Source organism: Aspergillus pseudonomiae, assembly GCF_009193645.1.
Source record: "Aspergillus pseudonomiae strain CBS 119388 unplaced genomic scaffold BDV37scaffold_9, whole genome shotgun sequence".
In the NCBI taxonomy this organism is placed as follows: Eukaryota; Fungi; Ascomycota; class Eurotiomycetes; order Eurotiales; family Aspergillaceae; genus Aspergillus; species Aspergillus pseudonomiae.
In genome coordinates, this window is record NW_022476001.1 from 278,022 (window position 1) to 298,891 (window position 20,870).

Below are 20,870 nucleotides of genomic sequence, written 5' to 3' on the forward strand. Positions count from 1 at the left end.
CAAATAGAGAGCATGCATCAGAGGCCGCTCGTTCAGAAGGTGACCAGGGTTTCACTAAGCTCGCGTGGCTGAGCACCGCTCGGTACTGACCGGCTGTCGTCGGCAGTCGACTTTCTTCTCTATTGGAGAAGTTCGTCATCTAAGCTTCCGGTGATTGCCTTGGCTCTTGGTACTATATCGCTAGGAATACGGATAGATGAACTGCAGATCCAACAGACCTGTTACCACCAAGACAGTGAATCTACCACAGAAAACAATTCGACATAGCAAGTTGTCTGGATGTTTATAAATAGTACAGTGCGCTTGTAATACCCCAGGAGGTGTGGCAGAACGGTGGTGGCGGAGCTGCTCCCGGGCCTCTGTTCAACGATGATCCTCATGCAGTCCAGTCTGACTCTAGTTTGGATCCGATATAGCTTCGATGGTTTACCTCGGTCGAGCCTAGCGTCCGTTGCAACGTGGGGCGACCCCGCAGAGAAAAAGGACAAGCCCAGAACTATCTGGTCGCACAGAATAGTCCTCGTCCAAGCATGGCCCGCAGTAGCTCGGGTGAAGCAATTGAGCAATACCGATCAATGATTGCGTGCCCTGGTACTCTGCACTCCCCGCGCGCGTAGGAAGCCATGCATAGCTGCCGAACTAGACCGGGCGTAACCAACAGCAGGAGCGGATGGATTGGAAGAATAATCAAAGAGGGCATGTTAAATGCCTATATGTATCCGGTGAGAATAATAAACTAAATGAGGGATTCTGTGCTGCGATAGTCGGAGTACACTTGTTTCACGCTGCTACCCACGTCCAAGTTGGCATAAACGCATAAAAACGGCTAAAATGGAGGGACACGGGAGCAACCAATCCGAGGGGACTGGAAGTCATTCTCCACTCTGCTCGATATGAACCTTTTTGCTGTGTCTTGTATCCTGCCATCACTCAACGGGGATTGGATGTTGAATCAGTTCCCCCCTCAGTTCGGCTACAAATATTGATAATACGCTTCAGCCCAACCACAATGCTCCATGCGTATTATTTATTGACCTTTGCACTTCTGTTCAATCACCAGAGTGCCGAATACCCTGTACGATTTGCATAACATCATCGTGCTGGTCATCATGGCCACATCGGGTCAACCACTTCACGGAGTCCGAGATCGGGCCAGGATCGTGTGCTGCCAGTGTCATGCACGCAAGGTCAAGTGTGATTTGCAGACTCGATCACAGGGCACTTGTTCCAATTGCTATAAACATGGATTAGCCTGCCAGTAAGGGTCATGAGGTGGTGAGATGGCTACCGGATTGCTGATTCATGTCCAAGACCTCGCACCAACCGAAGAGCGACTGTCAAGGAAAGATATGCAAAGCAAGCGCTGGGGTCTCCGAGACCCAATGGAACAGCTGCTCAAGGGCTGGACAGGCCAGTGACTCCAGAAACATCCATCATTCGCGAGCAACGAGACCAAGTGGCTGTAGCTCCAGCACCGGAAGCGTTTCATAAGCAGTACCTTGGTGCAATGACATATATCATGCATAGTGCTCCTAGCATTCCCCCAAACTATCAGCGCATCACAGCCTTCTCCAATAGCCGGAACCAGGAGATCCTGACGATCATAGACCCGACGGCATCTCCACCGACCATCTTATTCAATGCATATAGCGACGCCTACTTCCAACACCTGTTTCATCAGTTCCCCGTGATTGATCATGCCGACCTCTCTTCCAACAGACCGTCGCTGGCGCTTCAGCAAGCCATTTGCATGGTGGGAACTATGCTGCGACATCCCAAAGGACCGGATATTCTGTCAGACAACGAGAAATATTACTACAACGCCAAGACCCTCATCCACACCAACCACGAGCAGGACCCGATGACCGTTCTGAAGGTGTTGTGTCTGTTGGCCACCCGCAACATCGCTGGCCCGGTATTGTTGACCGTGGATTGTGCGTGGCATTGGTTGGGGATCGCAATCAGACTGTTGCAACAAATGGGCCTCCACCGCGAAGAAATGTGTGTAGCATCGGCCAGTCCGGGGATGGCACGCAGGATTGCGTGGTGCCTTTTTGTACGTATCCCCTGAATCCCACGGGCTCCTACTCATCACATCAAGGTACAAGATAAACTGTTATCGGGTGCATTTGGACGGCCGACGTGCATCAAAGAAGACGAGTTCGATGCTCGACCCCTGGCGGAAGAGGATTTCGAGTGCCCCGGCATCCAACCTTTGCTGTTCATGCAGCTGGCCAAGATAGCGAGCATTCTGGGTCGGATATTAGACCTCCGATGGCGGGCTCCTAAAGATATACAAGCCCAGGTATCTGTGCCTTGCGTCATTTAGCATACGTCTATGATATAACACAGATTTTCAAACTTACTCTTTGCGGCCATAACAGCATGCAGATATCCTCCATTCACTGAAAGATTGGATCCGCAATCTTCCCACACCGATCCACATTTTCGACCGCAACGGCGTGCGAACCTACCGACGCGATGTGTTCGAATTACACATTGTGTACTTCGCCACCATTATCTTATACTGCGACCTCTTCAACGACCACGACATCACCTCCGTCCCGAACATTGTATCTCTAGTCGCCTCTTCCTGCATCGCCCGCCTATACCACGAGATCGACTGCCGCGACGACCTCAACTATCTCCTCGGGATCCAAAACTGGTTCCTAACCGTCGCCGCCATGCCACAGCTCCTCTACAACGCCGCAGAATGCTCCCTCCCGGAATCCGACAGCTACTGCTCAGAGGAGCTGGACATGCTCGTGTCATCGTTGGAGCAAGTGCAAACCCGAATCCCCGGGTCCACGGTGATATTGAACGCGATCAATCGACTGCGAGCGTCGCGCACCAGCGGCCCAGTCCGGAATCCCCGAGAAAAGGTCTTCTTCAGCGAAGGATACGACCTCTTCGGCTTCCGCGACTTGTTCCCATTCCCGAATTCGCTGTCGCCGAGGCTTGCCCTGTGGGAGGTGTATGCGGGCGATATCTTCCAGGGCCTGGAAACCCCCTTGACCGCCACAGAGGACCCGGGCTGGATCTCGGGCGAGTTCGCGGATCTGTCTCGGCTGGCGTTTGCTGGCCTGCCTCAACCTTTTTCTTGAATAGTTGGCTTCTACTATTGTCGATTTCATGACGAATTGATTGCGGAGGGTCGAGCCTTGAAATATGATCGAATCGGCTTGGGGGGCTCTCGTATGGCTAGTGCTTGAGGTCGAGGTTTTCTGAGGTGGATATAACCTGTACTACAAGAAATGCTTGAGTAACTAGTGGTGCGTCCGCATATGTATTAAACAAAGTCCACGGTTCCATTTTATAGGCATTGTCTTGCAGAGTACAAAACCATTGTGTATAGTTCGTGCCGGTACAGGCGTATAGGACTCGCCAGTAGTTACTTAGGCAGCAAAATATTCTTGAGTAAATAGGCACAATCTGTTATGGGGCTCTACACGAATTAGGTGAATAACGTACTATTCTCTATGGAAAGCGTTGTGTTACTTTCAGATATCCTGCCAGGCTTTCTGTCGTGTTCGCCGGTCTAGAATGGTTCCAGTATACAAATGTAACAAAAGATAACCCTCAAATCTCCCACATATTCGCCACCATTTATTACAGGTATGTGTATGTCGATGTTTGGATCGTACAGGCACATTTAGTGGTACCACATTGCGTGTCCCATAGGCAACAGTGCTACGGCTCCTCATGGTTGGCTACCTCACGGCTACCTACATCGCCATCCCGGTGGCTCCAAGTTTAGTTTCTAGATCCGAGAATGGAGTAAGGTCAAGCCGACAAATGACAATCTGGTTGGTATCAAGCAAGATAGCGACATACGCATCATGGGAGAATCAACGGTCTTTAAAGGTACAAATGATTCCATTCTCAATCCCATCCTTCTCCGCAGAGTAAAAGAGGTCAACACAGGAACCAATGGACGTTAAAAAAAATACAGGTCCTGAAAGGAATAGAAAAAGGCAAAGTTGGGTCAAAAGGGGAATACGTCGAGAGAAACAAAATTATGGGTCACGGTCGGGGGCTCAGAATCAAAAACGTTGAAGCATCAAGGAGCAATATCAGTAAGAACGTAAATGGTATAAGGAGTGTCAACAAAGCATCACATAATGGGGATATCAGGAACACAATTCAACCCGCTTCTGTCAATTATGCTTTCAAGGCAAATGGAACCAGTAGAAACTGTACCCAAGGCAAATGATGGAGTAGATGGGGACCGGGAGAGAGGATACAGGCATACTTCGCTGTATTCTTTTCCCCCGGGAACCCTTCAGACAAGAAAGAGCATTTCACGTCAGCCATCTGGCTCGCCTAAAGGTGTTCCTTGTGGAGGTCGGTTTGTCCCACGTACAAGAATGATAGGGAGAAAGAAAATAAGAAAACAAGGAGAAAGAAGAGAAAGGGGATAATGACACGAGCTGTTTTGTCTCGCACCAGCCAAAATTCCAAACTGGCGGATGAGATAGAGCTGCCCCAGAGGGCGTGCAGTCGGCAAATGGAGAGAGAGGGCTGGTGCCCGTATGGGAGTCCACATCATGGAATGACACGTGATTCGCCTACGGCATTCAGCAGAGTCAGAGGGCCACTATCGCACTCGAGGCCCCTGGTCAAGGGGGCCCATTCTACCAGCATACTGCTTCTTAGGTGGCCCAGCACTGGGGATGGGGGTCTTCCGATTCAAGCGGCTTGTCCTCCATCGCTCATACCAGACTACCCGGCTGGCCTCGCGCAGTTCGGTACGCCAGTCGCTAAAGACGGACTCCTTGAGCCGGACGAAATCGCAGTGCTCTGCGTCATAAGGGTCCGCAAATCCCCAGGGGAATCTGCGACCGACGGGTTCTTCACCGGCCTCCAAGGAGTGGGGATCAGGGGACAAGATAGAGAAGGGCAAAATCTGAGAGGGAGCTTGTGTTCCAGACCCTTGGCTCTTTGTGGAGGGTGAGCCGGGCGCTTTCTGGTCATCCCCGGCGTTCTCAGGTGTCTCTTCCTCCTCATCAGCGCTCTCCGAAGACGTATATTCTTCCTCCTGGTCCTCCAGGGTGAGGATCTCGAGGGGGTCGATGTTGGCCTTCTTTAAGCTGTCCCAAACCGCCTTCCGCAGATACGACATATGTGCCGTGGTGATCGTGTCGGCCTTGCTGATGACGGGGACCACGGTGGTCTTGCCCAACACGGTTCGCAGTACCTGAATATCGAGGTTCTCATCTAAAACGCCAATGACTGGCGAGTCGGAAGCCTTGGGGGTCCCTTGGGCGGCTCTTTTTGCGGCCGCGATGTTCTCATCCAGGCGCACGGGGTCGAGGAGCAGGAACGTGCAGTGAATATGAGTGTCCCGCACTCCAGGCGAACGAATGACTTTCATCTCCTCACTCAAGGTCTCCTCAAATTTACTTTCCAGGAAGCCGGTCACGCCACGCAACTGGATGTCGACGATGTCTCTCTCAAATCCCTGAGAGTCCCACAGCGTTAGCCCCACGCGTTCCCCATCGATTTCCGTTTCGAGATACTCAGAGGTGTAGCCCTGGTTGGCAGGCGCATTCCGATCTTGGTATTCCATTTCCTCGGCGGGGCGAGAGGGATGCTTGTGGGCCGGCATGGCCAAAGCCTTCTTCAGGAAATTCAGAAACTCGGTTTTTCCGGAATTACGGGCGCCAATGACAAGGACGCTATGCGATCAGTTAATATGGGCTCTGGGGTGAAGGATATGAGCAGGATAGGCCTTACTTGTACGGAGTAGGATCCTTGCGCCGACGTAGCCTCCGCGGATTATTCACGGTACTCACGGCACTACTGGCGTAGCTATAACGCCCACGGTGCGTCATGCTTTCTGTCCGTGCGTACGGGTCGTAGTCGGTGCTCATCGAGTTGCGAGAGGGAGGTTGTTGTAGTTGGGGCGAGGGGTTACTGTTTGAAGGAGTGGCAGCGGTATTGGCATGGTCTCGCTCTTCACCTCCAAAACTCTCCAGAATTGGGGCGGGAGACAGGGAGGGCAGACGGGGCGGTTGCTTCAGCATGGCTCCCTGTCGACGGAGTTCCTCTTCGGTGGCTTGGAGCTTGGAATTCTTCTTGCTCTTGAGTGGCTCGATGGACTTGGGACGACGGAGGAAACCTAAAGAGGAATTGCGGCGTTGATCTTTGCTGGTCGTACCGTTCTCAAGGTCGGAGGGATCATGGTGTCCCGGGGAACGCAGGCCAGAAGTTGCAGTGGCCATTTGGTCTTATTTCTCGGGTGGCTCTTTCCAATCAGCCGATTGCTGGTAACACGGATGGGGTTTCGGAAGTACTTTGGCGCAAAAGTGGGGTAACAGTGAATGGCTTGTCTCAGATAAAAGGCGCAGGTCAGTGATTCAATTCACGCCAGTTGCTCTCGACTCTGTTCCCTAGCAACTGGGCCGCAAGTCAGCCAATGTCTTTCCACAACTCATTCATCAGATTGTAAAGGAACATCCGAGAGCATACGAACAGGCCCTCTTTAGTCCTGCTCCTCAAAATATGATCAACAAGCTAAACAATAAGCACTTACAGATCCTGGAACGGTCAGCTGTCGCGAGCCGCACTCAAATCAATCTAGCTAAGTATATGAATGGAGCCTTTCTCCTAGTGATATAGTCCTTCGAATGACGCGATGGAGCTCTTGGAATTCGAGTTAGGGCGCAATAATCACCAATGATTCAGCGGCAAACTCAAAATCGATATATCCGAATACGTCAGATTGGGATTGGCGACTGATCAACATCCACAAGCCCAGCAGGTGTCTGTTGAGGCAAAGCCTGATGTCTCTGCTAGAGGACGATAAAAGATACGCTATCGAAGCGATTGTTGGGGGTGAAGCTACAGCTCAGACGAACCACAGCTGTTCCTTTTTTTTTATTTTTTTTTAATCTTATTTTTCTGGACTTCGGTCTTAGCTCGAAGGGGAAAAAAATAAAACGAATGTTGTGAAGAAGCCTGCTCACAGCGTCCGGCTCAAGCGGCGCATTAACATGAAACGCAAAGAAAAGGGGAACGGAAATTGAGGAGAGTGAAGAGAAACAGTGGAAGGGACGAAGCGAAATGAGAGAGCGTTGGACGACTGATAATGATCGGCCTGAGAACGGATATTAGAAGGACAATGCTTTTCCTCTCTCCGATCTGCCAATACTATCTGGGGGGCCGCTTTTGCTTCGCTCTGCGAGCACACGTATTCAGGTCCAGGTTGCCTGGTGATTGTCCAGCTCGTCGGAACGTCAGAGATCACCGATACTGGAGGTCTTCCTCTTCGTCTGTTTGCTTTCTTCTTCTTTTTTTTTTATCTTCCCCTCGTGGACGGGGACCTATTTTTCAGTATGGCGGAGAAGCGATTCAGGGGCAACGCAAAAGCAAAGCTGCAGGCTTTCCAGAATTCCCCCACTGCTCTTAGCGCCCTTTAGGTTAGGTTGGGCGCCGAGCAATGCTTCTGAGTGGATGGCGTCCTCGCTCTTTAGCTCTCGTGGTCGGGGGACACTAGCCGGTTTTGTGATTACAGTAAAGTTACCTGCTGAGATGTACCCTCCGGGGTCCAGAAGAGCTCTGCGTTGCAAAAGGGGGCCTGTTGTTCCTGGATCCGGGATGATAGATATCCTTGGGAATCCTGGATGCAAACACTGTTGAAGCGAACCAGCCCATTCATACCACGGTCGATCCTCGTTCAATTCGTTTCCTCGTGGGATCTCTTGTGGCATACTAACCGATTGTCTGAGTAAACAAGCGATGGGTAGATCCAGTAAGTACCTCAGACCCATGGAAAGATCAATACCGCATATATGGTACGATACGGAATTACGTAAGGCCCACATCTCAGCCGTCTTTTCAGACTAAAGCAGTGAAGCACACCCTTTTTTCCGGATCAATTGATGATCAATGTCCACACGTGGGTATGTGACATCCCTCAACTCATTAAACGTGAGTTATGCTGCAGATGCCATGCATCTCCGCCCGCCTTGCGGGTGATGAATCAGAACTGCTCCATTTTTAGCTATGCAAAGTGCTGGAAATCACAATTCAACCCATCCGAATCCCTGGACCTGTATACCAGAACAACAACATGGACATCGTGTCCACCTGCAGGTATCAGTACACGAGGGTATCAATACCGTCAGAACCGAAATTGGCGGGCCGCCAACCACGTTTAATTGGCTCCAGTTCGGAGTTTTTTCCCAAACCCGCATTGTGAGCTGTTCCAAACTACAAAAAAGTTACGACACACTCGTACGTGAAGCTGCCAATTACGCTTTAGAGTTCCATGTCCCTCGTGATGCAATTTCCCTACAAGGTTTCGGTCCCTACGGCCTTAGAGTCTTAGACTTTACCCCTGTCAATGAACCATAGATACCCATCCCAATGGTGATGGTGACGGCCGAACATGCGCCCAGATGGAAGACGGAGGTCCCAGTCTGTTCCTCCCGTCCACGGCCCGATAGTCTAATTCGTCCAAAATATCTGCAATGTCCTGAATGGTGTGGATCTGGAACTCATGAGAACTACACTCACCGACAACCCAAACTTACCAAGCAAGGCAAAGCGGGGATCTGAAACAACAACCGACATTGGTTGCCATCCTTTCTCTTGCCTTGTCAAACTGGGAGTCCTTAAAAGTCAATCAGAACAGATGTTCCGCAGTTAGGGCATAAGTTTATGCTGTCTCGTCCAGTTCCCGAATCGATACTTCCGCGATGGAAACCACGTCCGCTCGGAGAGGATATACCAGGAGAGAGCTATTCTACGTGCAAATGGGGCATTTGCATCGATTGATTTTGACAGTCTTCAGTGGTGCCAGGGACAAGGATAAGCAGACGGCGCCACAGTGGCATTCGGGGTTGTATATTTCCATAGCGGACTCTTTGTTAGGTTGTAAAGCCTAGTTCAGGTAAGATGAAGCCAATAGGGCAATGAATGAGGCTCTCTACGATAGATGAAGGTTATCAGCTTGTTCAATTTCCAAAGGGCTATGCCAAGACGTCCGTTCAATGGCAGAATCCTGCTGACCAGGCTTATTCTGGGCCCCTCGGTTGCATGAGTATTTCTGATGGCCATGATCACAAAGCTACCGGCCAGGAGACAGGTCGCGGGATAGTCAACGGTGACTAAACATAATTCCTATGGCTTTAATTGGGGGGTGTCACTTTTATGTATCAGATTGCGGTTCATTTGGACGGAGGTCTCTTCTAAGGTGACATGATAATACTCCATACCCCAAATACAGTCTAGCGAACGCCTGAGGCGACTGTGGGTGGAAGATATGACACTATTCCCGGAAGGGCTAGAGACTTGGAATCTTAGTTGCAGCGCTAACCATTAGTGATCCTTTATTAATTAAGGAACATCGATGGTTCATTGTGTGGCCGGCATTTAATTACGATCGCAAATTGTCGCGTCGATCCCCATCATATGTGACACAATTGAAATTGGTCCGTTTGGCTGCTGCAAATGAAACGACCGCATGCGACAGAACAAGTTCAACACATCCATTCAGGGGCCCAATCCCCGAGATTAGGTCCCCACAGCCAGCCTATCTATGCACAATGACCGTTGTAAAGGCAGTCGATCGGTCCAGACTAACTTGACTCCGTTCGTTGTCGATGCTCTTCCAGGGTCTGGTTCTCCCAGATCCGGAAAGGAAGAACGACACATGGGCTACTCGGGCACACTTTGTCCCTCACCAGCTTCTTGAATTTCGGTCCATTCGGCCCCGCAACGTACTTTTTCTGTCCGAACAGTTCCGGTCCTCCCGGCAGTGCATCGTCTCCCCACTGGCCGTTGAAATTCAACCAGTTGACCGGATACCCAGAGTCATACGCCTGGAATGTTCCCTCGGAAGCATCATAATTGTATACATAGGCACTCAAAATCGGGTCCCACAACGTACCCGAATCAGTTTGGTCCACGATCAGTCCATCAGGGAGATTGAACCCAGGAATAGTGTGATCGTGTTTCCTGAGGCAAGCTTAGCGTCGCATTATCTAGGGCCGAAAGGACGCGTGGGAGTACATACCCAGAAATGGCATAATTAGCATGGGTGCCGTTCCCTGAATATGCAATCGGTCGCTTGCCGTTTTTCTCCGTTGCTCCATACGTAAATGCCTGCCCCGAGGCATGCTGGCTGTACCAGATTGCTTGTGGGACACCCTCGGAGAACCGTATCATGTTATGCTCCCTATTGAGGTTATATCAGTTTCTGAGGTCGATTACTACTTGACCTTGGGACTGACCAGTCTCCGATATGGTCCCCAAACTCCATTCCTAAAACTGTGTTTCCTTGGTTATACCTATACGTCTGGTAAGCGAAATCTGAATGACAACTGACATGCGGATATCGCTCACGCATAGAAATAGAAATAAAAAGCGTCCAGGATCCCATCTCCGTGGTCACGAAGAATGATGGTTGAAGAGATCGCATCCTGCGTTCGACCGTCTTGGTCAGGTTTGATACCACCAAGCCATGCAGGCTGGGGGTCAGCATCTATCCCTTCCTTTGAAGTTAGATAAACGCTTGTGTTGCCAAGGTTGTTGAGCTGGTCAAGATTATCGAGAGTTGTCGCCGACGGGACCTTCTGGATAGGCTTCCAATCTACCATCGGCGTAGTGTGTACAAGCTGCTCCCCGATGTCAGAGGGCATGTATGCCTCCTCACTATGTAACCAGACCATCGGTGCTGACGGCTTGTTAGAAAATGGTGTGTACGAGGCATTGCATGACTCACCATATTCCAATACATAATTCGGCACTGTTGTTGCAGTCACATCTCGTCGAGAGACATGGAACGCTGCCTCTACGGGATGAGGAGGTATCGCACCCAGGATGGGTATTTGAAGAGAGGAAATCCACGAGGGAGCTGGGTTCCACATCTTGACTCCAGTGGTATGAGGTGAGAGTTGGTCGCTAAGGTGGGCGTGCCTTGGGCTAATCAAACATTTCCAGGTCGTCTTTGGGACGCATCGCTCTTTCCGTCAGCAACATCGTGCCTCCCGAGTTTAAAAGTTTTGAACCTCCCCTCAGATTCGGTCACGGGAGACGGGGTTCAGTAATCCGTCATAGGAATTGAAGTGGGAAAGTAACGCAGACTGCATACCGCAGCTGACCCTCCGATTACCTGCAGCATCCCGGGGCATTGCATCCGGTTGATTCGCCCATGTCTCATCAATCGGCTAACTGACAGGTACCAGAGCCAATGCCTTCTGGCTGTAGGGTCACGCACGGCCCAGAGTTCGGATCGGGTCTTATCTTTTTATCGGGATCTTCATCTCTCTGCAGTCTGATTTTCGGAGACACTCTCAGCCCTCCACGACTAGCCAAAGTTATTTCTGCATTAGACAAAATAAGCATGTCCAATGAATAATATCCGAGGTCCAACGTGGCTTGTGACCAACAGGTCACGTTGGGCATCCCGTGATATCATCGGGAATCCCGCCATCCCTACAGTGATCACCCGCTTATCCCAAAGTATGCCTACTGACATCAGGTATATCATCCGTAGAATCCTCTACAACAGCACCCCACCAGACATTCTGGTCAACTGCGCAAATTTGGTAATACAGTCCATGCTCATATTATATATAGAAGTCCAAAGTTTCCTTAGCAATACACTTACTCCCTCCCCAGTCAAATAACAGATAAATAGGCCCTTCTAACAAGCACTGCAAATCACTCTAATTCTGGCTATTCTTCTTTTTAAAAAGGCTCAAATCCAACGGAATCTTATCCCCCAACCACGTCGCCCGCTGCGTATGATTCCGCTCGTCCTCCTCCTCAGTTGTATTCGGATGAAGCAGCGCACTCAACGGCCCCCGATTGATAACAAGCCAGGGAATGAACGCCCCAAACTGCGCCGGGGTGAACAGGTTAACTTCAAACATGGCAATGGGATGAGGTCCAAGTGGCCCTTCCCAGAATCGATAAATGCGTAGCTCGGGGACTATTGATCATAGCCGTCAGTATCTGCCTCTCTTCTATGACAGCACAGGAAAACAAAAGAAAAAGGGGTGGTAGGTTATACATTCACGACGGACTCGCTCGTACAGAGCCCTTGCGTAAGCGACTTGAGCTGGATTATTCTGTTTGGTTATGGCCATGTCAGTACTGACCACTCACTTGGTTTTATGCTATATGGACACGTGAATGGATAGCAACGAACCTGGAAATGGTAGATATGGACATCGAATCCCCCCTGTCGATCTTTTGCCAGCGGATCGGGGAATTCTTCATATGCTTTGCTTAGGATACCGTGCTGGGGGTTCTTGATGGATTTGCCATCTTCGTTCAATTCCCTAGAAGTCCATGGTTAGTCTCATCGTAGAGTATCCCAGGTGATCTTACACAAGACAATAGCGATATACTATACATACACAGGCAGCGGTTCCAAGCCCTCATACCCCGCCAAAGGCGAAGGATAATCATAAGCGAACGGATCAGTCATTATGTTGTTGTTGTTGTTGTTGTTCCTGGTTGTAGAAAGGACGACGCGAGAGGCAAAAAGTAGCGACTAAAGAGGGGGACGTAGATAATAGATATAGATGGCGGGGAAGGATTCGAAGGAAGATAATAACCGTCCGCTATACAGGGTTTATCGGGAGATGTGGTCGCGGATAGATTATAAGGTAGTATGTATTTAGTAATAGATCTATTTGAAGTAGGTAATTTATTTCTCAGGGCTGTTACTGCTGATATATTCGAATGATGTGATTATGTGGATTTCTTGTGACAATTAGAAATGGGTGGATGGGTTCGTTCCGCACTCGGACAAAATCGCGGAATAGACGGTTTCTTGGCACAGGTACCGTGTCGATGGATCTGGGATCTGATAAGATCTAGACCCTTTTTTCACCATTTTTCGGTCGTTTGTTGGCCTATTTTAGGTTGTTGGGTCTTTTTGTGGTTGTTAATTTAACTTTTAGGTTTGTCGATTATTGTGGTTGGTGTTCGTTTAGTTGGTCTGTTATGGGGTCTTGTTATATATTTGGTGTATGCTAAGAGACTAGAGGGATTAAAGTTAAGGTACAGGGTTCATGCTCTTCATCTCATCGTAATTCATGATAGGATACTGGATGTATAGAAGTATTTACTAAACAAATAATAGAGCCCGAAGTGGTAATTATCCCAGCCCCCAAACGCCAAACCCAGTTTACACTCATGGATCTCACTACCAAGAAGCCTTAACATCAATATGCCCATCCTCGTTGACATACTTTCCGCGATCCCATTCTCGACCTTCGCCTTTCTTGGACCACTTCACGTCCTCTAACCTTCCCTCAGAATCCCCGGCGGTAGATGTAGTGTTGCTTTTCCACTGCTTCACAAAAGCATCGTCGAAACCAGCTTCTCGCAGTCTCTCCTCGCCTCTTTGCTTCCAACGGGCTCGGTCACGGACTGCTTCGAGGGCGAGTTCCCAATCATCGTCTCCGGTCATGAGGCCGGCTACCGGGCGGCGGCTGGGCTTGCTACCCGCAATCTCATCGTCATCTTCTAGCTGTACATCCAAAGTAGGATCGTAGTCTGGGGCGAAATGCGCGTCAATGTTGCTCATATTAGGCCTGTAGGCACCCCGTCCTCGAGAACGAACCGGCGCAGCATCAGTAGAGTGATTTGCCTGGGGAGGTAGGGGCCCAACAAGATCCTCAAGAGGGTCCGATTCATATCCTGGCTGTTGATCTTGGGCAGCCACCGGGCACGAGGGCGATGCCGCCTTGGTTTTGCTTGTAGAGCTCATCTCTGGGGAACCTTGCTCGCGAGAATTGCGTACACGTGTATGCTCACGATCTATGTGTCTGCGCCGACTGTTCACTTCAACTGATCGAGAACGAGACCTTGAAGGTGACCTAGAGCGCCTCCTTTGTCGATGATGGCGACTGCGAGACTTCGTTTCTCGATCTTCTCGCGGAGATCGACTGCGCGACCTGGAATAGGACCGATGCCGACGACTTCTTCGAGAAGATCTGTGTCGATCTTCATCCTCGCCGTAGGAATCACGCCTCCGCCGGTGTCGATGGGAGCGATCTCTGTCCGCCGAAGCCGAACGGCTTCTATGTCTTCTTCGATAGGAGCTATGCCTATCTTCACGGTCTTCCCTTCTGTCCCTGTGCGACTTGCGATCGTCTGGTCGCGGTTGGCGGCTATGGGAGTCTTTTCTAGAATCGTTTGATGAAGAGGTAGGTTGGTTCCGTAGCTGCCGCATTCGCTCTCTAGCTTCCCTCTCTTCCTTTCGCTTTAATGCGGAATTGTGATTGTCTGTCTCTTTTATAATGTGTCGCAGGAATCGCGTATTCGGTTTAGGAGCAGCACCTGTAGGTCTGCGATAGCTACGTCAGCTTTGGTGGATTTGAGAATGCGGAGGTGGCCACTAACCTCTTCGGCATATAAGCCCCCATTCCCAGGGCAGAGTACTTCAGAGAACTGTCGCGCGCTTCATTTGTGAGAACTTGCGCAACGTAATCATCATCATCAAGGTTGCCATTCCCTCTCCCAGTGTTGGGGGGCATCGTAGCACCGAGTAAAGTAGTGTGTACACTGGAGTTAGACCGTCGATCTGGCGTAGACAGGGATATCTATTGTATAGTAGTAAATTGATAGAGACCGGTAGCGCTGTATCACTGTACAATCCAATTAAAGCATGAAAGGAGCACACCGTCTGTTTCACCGACTAAAGATCGGCGATGCCAGGGAAATGGCGAATTAGTCCGTCATACTTGCCGGCTTTTGGCTGGAGGAACCCTCACCGCCTGTAGGGAAGATCGGCGGTCTCACTAAATTTGTTTATCTCCGCATATTCTGCCGACGCGCTACAATAATCAGCGCATTGAGGGGCTTATCGTTGACGTTCACTTCGATACAGTTCGGATATACCAGTCAATCGATTTATACCTTGCCACTGTCACAACAAACTACCAGACAGGCGTCGCATGCAAATTAATGTCGGATATTAACCCCGCGGAAACGCTGGAACAGCTCCAGCAGCTGCAGAAAGAGAGCGGAGATCTAAAATCGCAGCTCGCGATTCTTCGTATCAGCGAACCGATCTTCTCGCCTGATGCCGAGAATCAGAGTCAATCTTTGTCCAAACGCACTTCGGACGCTTCAGCGATCGATAATCCCACGCCGGCCTCACTCGAGGCCGACCTAACACACTACAAGGTGCGGGTGTTGTTTGCTTGCAATAGATAGGCATACTAATGTTTGCGGTGAAGGAACTCTTCTCAAAATTACGCTTTTCATATGTCGAACAAGTGACGAAGGAAAAGTTTCTGCGTGCCATTGTCGGCGATCCTCCCTTGGTGGTCGGCCATAATGAGAACGTGGAACTCGAAACGCAATTAGCGGAGGTGAAGGCGGAGCTTAAGGCAAGCAAAGAGGAGGTCCGCATGATGATTGAAGAAATGGAGAAGACAGGTCGAGACCTCGCCCATCGTAAGTCTTTCACGCGTCTCTTGTGCTGCTCCCTTTGATACTTTTCCATTCCAGCCATCGAGAATACAACGTAGAAGCAAGATACACTGACGACTATGTCATAACAACAGGATACAACAATGTCGAATTGCAGATGACGCAGCTATCTACTTTGCCCGAGTCCATCGAGAATCTAGAGTCTACAATTGCCGAACTGCGTGCCAAACAGGCATCCGATGCAGACGCTTCATCCTCCCAGAATCTTCCGCTTCCTGCAACTCTGTCGCTGGTGGCTGAGCGAGAGGCAGAACTTGCTGCGCTTAACCGACAGCTTGCCGCAGTACAGAATGCTTTACCTCGCAAGACACGAGAGGCGGAAGCAATGGAGCGAGAGCTAGGTGTCCTGGAACGACGGAAGTCGGAGGCTATCACCCAGGCTAAGGAGGCGGAGAGGAAGAAGCAAGAGGGAGAAAGCGATGGACTAGAGGAGACAGGAAGATGGTACAGAAGTGCAGAAGAAGCACTCAAACACCTAGTCGGCGTTGAAGGATGATATCAACTTTGGCCAGATTTTGGATGACTATGATATGATGGGAATAGGCGTTACGGGAATTGTGGGTTCAAAATACTAGCGTACAATAATCTACGACTACAAAATTATGCAGGAAAGTTCAAGATTCGGGTTTCGAATTGAGCCTGAAGGCTATCATTTTATTCATTGAATGGTATGATCGTACAACATCGTACGCTATGCTGCAGTCACAACTAAGGCCCCACATTTTTATGTTCCAAAACGAAACCCGTCCATACTCCGGTTTAAATGATTTACTCATCATCCTCCTCAGCGGCATCGTCACCGCCCTCGTTGGCAGCAGCGGCCTTCTTGCGCTGGACACGACCAGGGCGACCACCACCGTAGGGGGAGGTGAGAGCGAAGTCGATGTGCTTCTGGGAGTCAAGACGGACCATGAAGGAGGGAACGTTGACGATCTGCTTGCCGACGCGGATGTGGCGCTGCTTGATGAGGACACGGGCGTGGTGGATGGACTTGGCAAGGCCAAGCTTGTAGACACAGGTCTGGAGACGACGCTCCAAGAAGTCCTCGACACGGAGGGCCAGGACGTAATCGAGCTTCATGCGGGACTCATCGAGCACACCGATACGGACCAGACGGCGAATCAAAGCGTTACCTTCGAAAAGACGCTTGGGGTCCTTCTCGTCGAGGGTGAGCAGCTCACTAAATTTGCAGTCAGATTCATGTCTGGACAAGCCCCATCATGACGCCTGGGGTATCGCAGGGGGGGGACCAAGGGCGCATACCGAGCAGCACGACGAATCTTGGACAGGGTGAGCTGGACACGCCACACCTCACGCTTGTTGCGCAGGCCGTACTCGCCGACAATCTTCAGTTCCGAGTCACTAGTGAAAACAAGTTAGGAACGTGAACACACGACATAAACAGAAGCACGCTTCTGATCAGTGGCCGGAGAGTACTAACAGACGAGCCGACTCGAAAGCTGCAGAGACATTAGCATATGAACAGACCTCTGACAAGATATCAAATTTCAAATCGCCCAGGTTACTTACGACGACGAGGGACCTTGTAGGTCTTGGAGTAGACGCGACTGCGATTCCAAAATGATTAGAATGATGTGACTCAGCATTCATCATCATGAAGCCATATACTCACGGAACGGGGGCCATTGCTGCTTAGTTGCGCGTTGTCGCGGAGTTGTCGATACACCAAACTACACGAAAATCGTAGAGCTTCGAAGATGAAGTTGCATTTTAGAGGATAAGCGAGGGTGGATCGTGGTGGAGCCGAAACCGGCTTAGTGCCAGAGGGCTTCTGCCCCTAGGCCCTAATGGCCCTAACTAAGACTAGTGCTGCCACCCTCAACGGGAAGAGGCTTCAGGGCCTAGGGCTAGAGCCCTAAGAAGCGGGACGGCGCACTAAGCATCCGAAGAAGTTCTACACCATCGGGAAGGGCGGCAGAGTGAAGCACTTCGTTGTCGACAAGTTCCCAATTCCAGCACCACCAACACCGCCGACATGGGTCACTCTCACGGTTTGAGATCCGGCACTCGGGTATGTTTGCGAATGATGAAATCAACGATATTGTGTCGCTCGATGGGAAAGGGTGTGCTGACGACAATTTGATATGATAGTATGCCTTCAGCCGTAACTTCAAGGAGCACGGCCAGATCCGCCTGTCGACCTACCTGAAGACCTACCGGTACGCCGAAATCTATCGCGAGGATTGGAAGTGATTGTGTATAATGTGCAGGATCTGATATGTTTATAGGGTTGGCGACATCGTGGACATCAAGGTCAATGGTGCCGTTCAGAAGGGGTCAGTTCATTCCGCCCATTAAAAAAAAGCAACAAGTCCGCGTTGAAACGGATTTGGGATTTGCCTTTGAAATTGTGTGGGATCGTTTGCTGAGACTGGAATAGTATGCCCTACAAGGTCTACAACGGTAAGACCGGTGTTGTCTACAACGTCACCAAGTCCTCCGTCGGTGTCCTCCTCTACAAGGTTGTCCGCAACCGTTACCTCGAGAAGCGCGTCAACATCCGCATCGAGCACGTCAAGCACTCCCGCTCCCGTGAGGACTTCATCAAGCGTGTCAAGGAGAACGCCGAGAAGAAGAAGCAGGCCAAGGAGCAGGGTGTCCACCTCCACCTTAAGCGCCAGCCCGTCGGTCCCCGTGAGGCTCACGTCGTCGAGGCCGCCGCTCCCGAGACCATCACTCCTATCCCCTACGACACCCACATCTAAACGAATAGAATGGTCAGGTCGATGCGGTTGTTTGGTGTTTCTGGGTTTTGCCATCTAAAGGTGGATTTTGCATTGAGACGAAGCGAAAAAGGGTACTCGCATGTACTAGCACAATTCAGCCTGTGCATAGATTCCCCTGAATGAAACAAAAACAAAATTTCGATTCCCTGTTCAGCAATCTCAGCTGAGGCATTCGCCTGTCTTTGGCTTTCTCCGCGCGGCTCCGGAACCTTAGATTTGACAAGTATTGGACGCCTTGCGCCCGCCATGTCTTCACATGCTGATATCTTGCCTTGTACGTGGGAATCTGATCTGGGATGTGGTGGTGTTCCACGAGCTAGGCTTGTAGTCAGGGCACTTACGACACCAAATAGCGCTATTTCAATCACAATACATCTGCCTGGCATGCCAAGTTCAACCAATCTCTTGTGATTTGAAGACCAGTCTTGCTATCAATTCTTCGGCGAATGACCACAGCTTTCACCCAAACGTATGCGCAAAGTAGCACGTCCAGTCTGGTTATCTCCAATTTACCACCTAGACTGTATCACGTATTCTACATCTCTTCTGCTCTGTTACAGGCAATAGCCTTTAGATATGTGGCGCAGCTAGTACTATTACCAGTAGCGTAGAGATTTCCATTCGGCGGGCGCCCAGACATCCGCCCGAACTCCGCCAATGGCAAAAAAACAAAAGAAAAAAAAAATGGTTAAAAAAAAAGGAATCGCGGTCAATCGAGTACCTAGGTAGTAACCTCTACCTATTGACAATTGTTTCAGCTTCGCAACTTCATTCTCTTCTCGTTCCTAGATACATTCACCACAAATGTTTTAATTTTTGTTATCTTGTACATTATACTTCTTGATCTACGCTTCTGATATGCCATTCTCCACTACTCCCCATACCAACTCTGCGCAGGCGCATCTGGCAGTTGATGACACCCAGAAGAACATCGGCAAGGATATAATCATCCAATCCAGGGAAACTGGCGATGTTGTCCCACAGCCCCCACATCCCTCTACTGGGACTACCGACAAAAAAGACCAGGCAAAACCTTTTGCCCACTTTGTCGCTGGTGGGTAAGCATGCACTCCTCTACAGCGAGACTCCGCCCTTCCATACAACTCTGGGTAGCATGGGTTGACATCTCTTTTCTCATAGACTCGGTGGCATGACCGCGGCGACCCTTACCTCTCCTCTTGATGTCTTGAAAACCCGCTTGCAATCCGACTTTTACCAAGCGCAGCTGCGATCGCTCCGCGCCGCTCATCCCTTGCCGCCATCTTCGTCGCTTTCATCCCTTCCTCGGAGTGCTCTGATGCACTTTAACGAAACGTTCCAAATTCTGCGCTCGATCCACGTGCATGAAGGTTGGCGTGCTCTGTTCAAGGGTCTGGGACCCAATCTGATCGGAGTGGTGCCTGCTCGCGCCATCAACTTCTATGTATACGGGAACGGGAAACGGATCCTGAGTGATCACTTCAACTATACAAACTCCCAAGAAACACCGGTCGGAATCCATCTGACCGCCGCGGCCGTCGCCGGGATTGCCACGGGAACCGCCACCAACCCGATCTGGCTTGTGAAGACGCGTCTACAGTTAGATAAATCCAACGCTGAACACCACAGTGGCCAGGGACGGCAATATAAGAACAGCTGGGACTGTATCAAGCAGACGGTGCGCCATGAGGGCATCCGCGGCCTATATAAAGGGCTTTCGGCATCGTACCTCGGTGTGACGGAGTCGACGCTGCAATGGGTGATGTACGAGCAGATGAAGATGTTCCTCGCCCGCAGGGAGTCGGCCAAACGTGCCGATCCCAACTACACATACGGTACCTGGGACGACGTGGAACTATGGGGTGGACGGATCTGTTCGGCGGGATTGGCTAAGCTGGTCGCTGCGGCTGCCACCTACCCTCATGAGGTGGTCCGGACACGATTGCGGCAAGCGCCGACTGTGTCTATTGGCGACGGCAAGGTGGTGATGAAATACACTGGTCTTGTGCAGTGCTTCAAGACTGTCTGGAAGGAGGAGGGTATGGTTGGGTTGTATGGCGGCTTGACACCGCACTTGTTGCGTGTCGTTCCGTCCGCCGCCATCATGTTCGGAATGTAAGTTGCTCTCGACCGCACAGTTGCATGACTATGACCATCCGATCTAACTATCAACAGGTACGAGGTGATCCTCCGCCTCTTCGGAACAACCTCCTAGTCCTCCTCTCGCGCAGTTTCTAACGTACCTTTACACCACTCTTCTCCGAAGCCCTGTATATTATCTCGCTTGTCTGTTATTCTTCCGGGTTTGTTTGCCTGTTTAGAAGGGTTAAACTGCATGTTCACGGCGTACTGTTCTTTGGTTGGCTTGGCATTATCTATCTGGGCGCCGGTGTCTCGTTCATCTGTCATTCTTTCCGCTCCGCGATCTGAACTATATTAATCTCGATAAATGTATATTAGCAACAAATAGAAACGCATCATTTCCGTTGGTATATTCTAGACCGTCGTCAACTGCATTAAGTAGGGAACAACATATGGGCAATCTTGGCAAGAAGAGTAACTATCCCGAAATATATATCTGCAGCCACATAGTAGGACATCACCACCCCTAAACCCAGCATGATCAACACTACCAAAAAAAAAAAAAAAAAAAAAAAAAAAAAAAAAAAAAAAAAAAAAAAA

At 50.3% G+C, this 20,870-nt stretch overlaps 8 protein-coding genes across 8 annotated transcripts; 4 read left to right on the plus strand and 4 right to left on the minus strand.

Annotated features, from left to right (window-relative positions):
* Positions 1-1,109: 1,109 nt before the first annotated feature.
* On the plus strand, positions 1,110-3,104 carry BDV37DRAFT_279588 (Zn(II)2Cys6 transcription factor; the record flags this gene model as incomplete). Its single annotated transcript, XM_032086365.1, has 4 exons — positions 1,110-1,258; positions 1,312-2,056; positions 2,102-2,305; positions 2,385-3,104. 4 exons carry the CDS (start codon positions 1,110-1,112, stop codon positions 3,102-3,104), a joined length of 1,818 nt encoding a protein of 605 aa, XP_031945122.1.
* A 1,405-nt stretch (positions 3,105-4,509) lies between these two features.
* On the minus strand, positions 4,510-6,725 carry aspE (septin). Its single transcript, XM_032080201.1, has 3 exons — positions 6,536-6,725; positions 5,737-6,399; positions 4,510-5,678 (listed from the first exon to the last, which is right to left on the minus strand). Exons 2-3 carry the CDS (start codon positions 6,222-6,224, stop codon positions 4,598-4,600), a joined length of 1,569 nt encoding a protein of 522 aa, XP_031945123.1. The 5' UTR covers positions 6,225-6,399; positions 6,536-6,725; the 3' UTR covers positions 4,510-4,597.
* Positions 6,726-9,584: 2,859 nt separating this feature from the next.
* On the minus strand, positions 9,585-12,442 carry BDV37DRAFT_268946 (uncharacterized protein; the record flags this gene model as incomplete). The annotated part of the gene is made up of 9 exons (XM_032084268.1): positions 9,585-9,963; positions 10,022-10,183; positions 10,351-10,681; positions 10,730-10,798; positions 11,099-11,103; positions 11,719-11,941; positions 12,023-12,080; positions 12,161-12,293; positions 12,372-12,442. The coding sequence occupies 9 exons, from the start codon at positions 12,440-12,442 to the stop codon at positions 9,585-9,587; spliced, it is 1,431 nt and encodes a 476-aa protein (XP_031945124.1).
* Positions 12,443-13,037: 595 nt separating this feature from the next.
* On the minus strand, positions 13,038-14,653 carry BDV37DRAFT_240105 (uncharacterized protein). Its single transcript, XM_032081036.1, has 2 exons — positions 14,368-14,653; positions 13,038-14,312 (listed from the first exon to the last, which is right to left on the minus strand). The coding sequence occupies exons 1-2, from the start codon at positions 14,499-14,501 to the stop codon at positions 13,166-13,168; spliced, it is 1,281 nt and encodes a 426-aa protein (XP_031945125.1). The 5' UTR covers positions 14,502-14,653; the 3' UTR covers positions 13,038-13,165.
* Positions 14,654-14,931: 278 nt separating this feature from the next.
* BDV37DRAFT_279593 (uncharacterized protein) lies at positions 14,932-15,958 on the plus strand (the record flags this gene model as incomplete). The annotated part of the gene is made up of 3 exons (XM_032086366.1): positions 14,932-15,153; positions 15,207-15,426; positions 15,537-15,958. 3 exons carry the CDS (start codon positions 14,932-14,934, stop codon positions 15,956-15,958), a joined length of 864 nt encoding a protein of 287 aa, XP_031945126.1.
* Positions 15,959-16,230: 272 nt separating this feature from the next.
* Positions 16,231-17,109, minus strand: BDV37DRAFT_279594 (40S ribosomal protein uS4; the record flags this gene model as incomplete). Its single annotated transcript, XM_032086367.1, has 5 exons — positions 16,231-16,642; positions 16,726-16,824; positions 16,904-16,922; positions 16,993-17,030; positions 17,096-17,109. The coding sequence occupies 5 exons, from the start codon at positions 17,107-17,109 to the stop codon at positions 16,231-16,233; spliced, it is 582 nt and encodes a 193-aa protein (XP_031945127.1).
* Positions 17,110-17,428: 319 nt separating this feature from the next.
* On the plus strand, positions 17,429-18,875 carry BDV37DRAFT_240109 (60S ribosomal protein eL21). Its single transcript, XM_032081037.1, has 4 exons — positions 17,429-17,494; positions 17,575-17,642; positions 17,712-17,759; positions 17,864-18,875. The coding sequence occupies exons 1-4, from the start codon at positions 17,459-17,461 to the stop codon at positions 18,186-18,188; spliced, it is 477 nt and encodes a 158-aa protein (XP_031945128.1). The 5' UTR covers positions 17,429-17,458; the 3' UTR covers positions 18,189-18,875.
* BDV37DRAFT_240113 (putative mitochondrial carrier protein (Rim2)) lies at positions 18,828-20,673 on the plus strand. Its single transcript, XM_032081038.1, has 3 exons — positions 18,828-19,267; positions 19,350-20,303; positions 20,364-20,673. The coding sequence occupies exons 1-3, from the start codon at positions 19,068-19,070 to the stop codon at positions 20,401-20,403; spliced, it is 1,194 nt and encodes a 397-aa protein (XP_031945129.1). The 5' UTR covers positions 18,828-19,067; the 3' UTR covers positions 20,404-20,673.
* The last annotated feature ends 197 nt before the right edge of the window (positions 20,674-20,870 follow it).

What these genes read in the sequence shown, in the direction of transcription:
- BDV37DRAFT_240109 (XM_032081037.1), top strand. Translation starts at nt 17,459, where the DNA reads ATGGGTCACTCTCACGGTTTGAGATCCGGCACTCGG. An exon ending in GTTTGAGATCCGGCACTCGG is followed by an intron (nt 17,495 to 17,574) that starts GTATGTTTGCGA and finishes TTGATATGATAG; the next exon opens with TATGCCTTCAGCCGTAACTT. An exon ending in AATGGTGCCGTTCAGAAGGG is followed by an intron (nt 17,760 to 17,863) that starts GTCAGTTCATTC and finishes AGACTGGAATAG; the next exon opens with TATGCCCTACAAGGTCTACA.
- BDV37DRAFT_240105 (XM_032081036.1), bottom strand. Translation starts at nt 14,501, where the DNA reads ATGCCCCCCAACACTGGGAGAGGGAATGGCAACCTTGATGATGATGAT. An exon ending in GGGGCTTATATGCCGAAGAG is followed by an intron (nt 14,313 to 14,367) that starts GTTAGTGGCCAC and finishes TAGCTATCGCAG; the next exon opens with ACCTACAGGTGCTGCTCCTA.
- BDV37DRAFT_240113 (XM_032081038.1), top strand. Translation starts at nt 19,068, where the DNA reads ATGCCATTCTCCACTACTCCCCATACCAACTCTGCGCAGGCGCATCTG. An exon ending in GCCCACTTTGTCGCTGGTGG is followed by an intron (nt 19,268 to 19,349) that starts GTAAGCATGCAC and finishes CTTTTCTCATAG; the next exon opens with ACTCGGTGGCATGACCGCGG. An exon ending in GCCGCCATCATGTTCGGAAT is followed by an intron (nt 20,304 to 20,363) that starts GTAAGTTGCTCT and finishes AACTATCAACAG; the next exon opens with GTACGAGGTGATCCTCCGCC.
- aspE (XM_032080201.1), bottom strand. Translation starts at nt 6,224, where the DNA reads ATGGCCACTGCAACTTCTGGCCTGCGTTCCCCGGGACACCATGATCCC. An exon ending in AAGGATCCTACTCCGTACAA is followed by an intron (nt 5,679 to 5,736) that starts GTAAGGCCTATC and finishes CTGATCGCATAG; the next exon opens with CGTCCTTGTCATTGGCGCCC.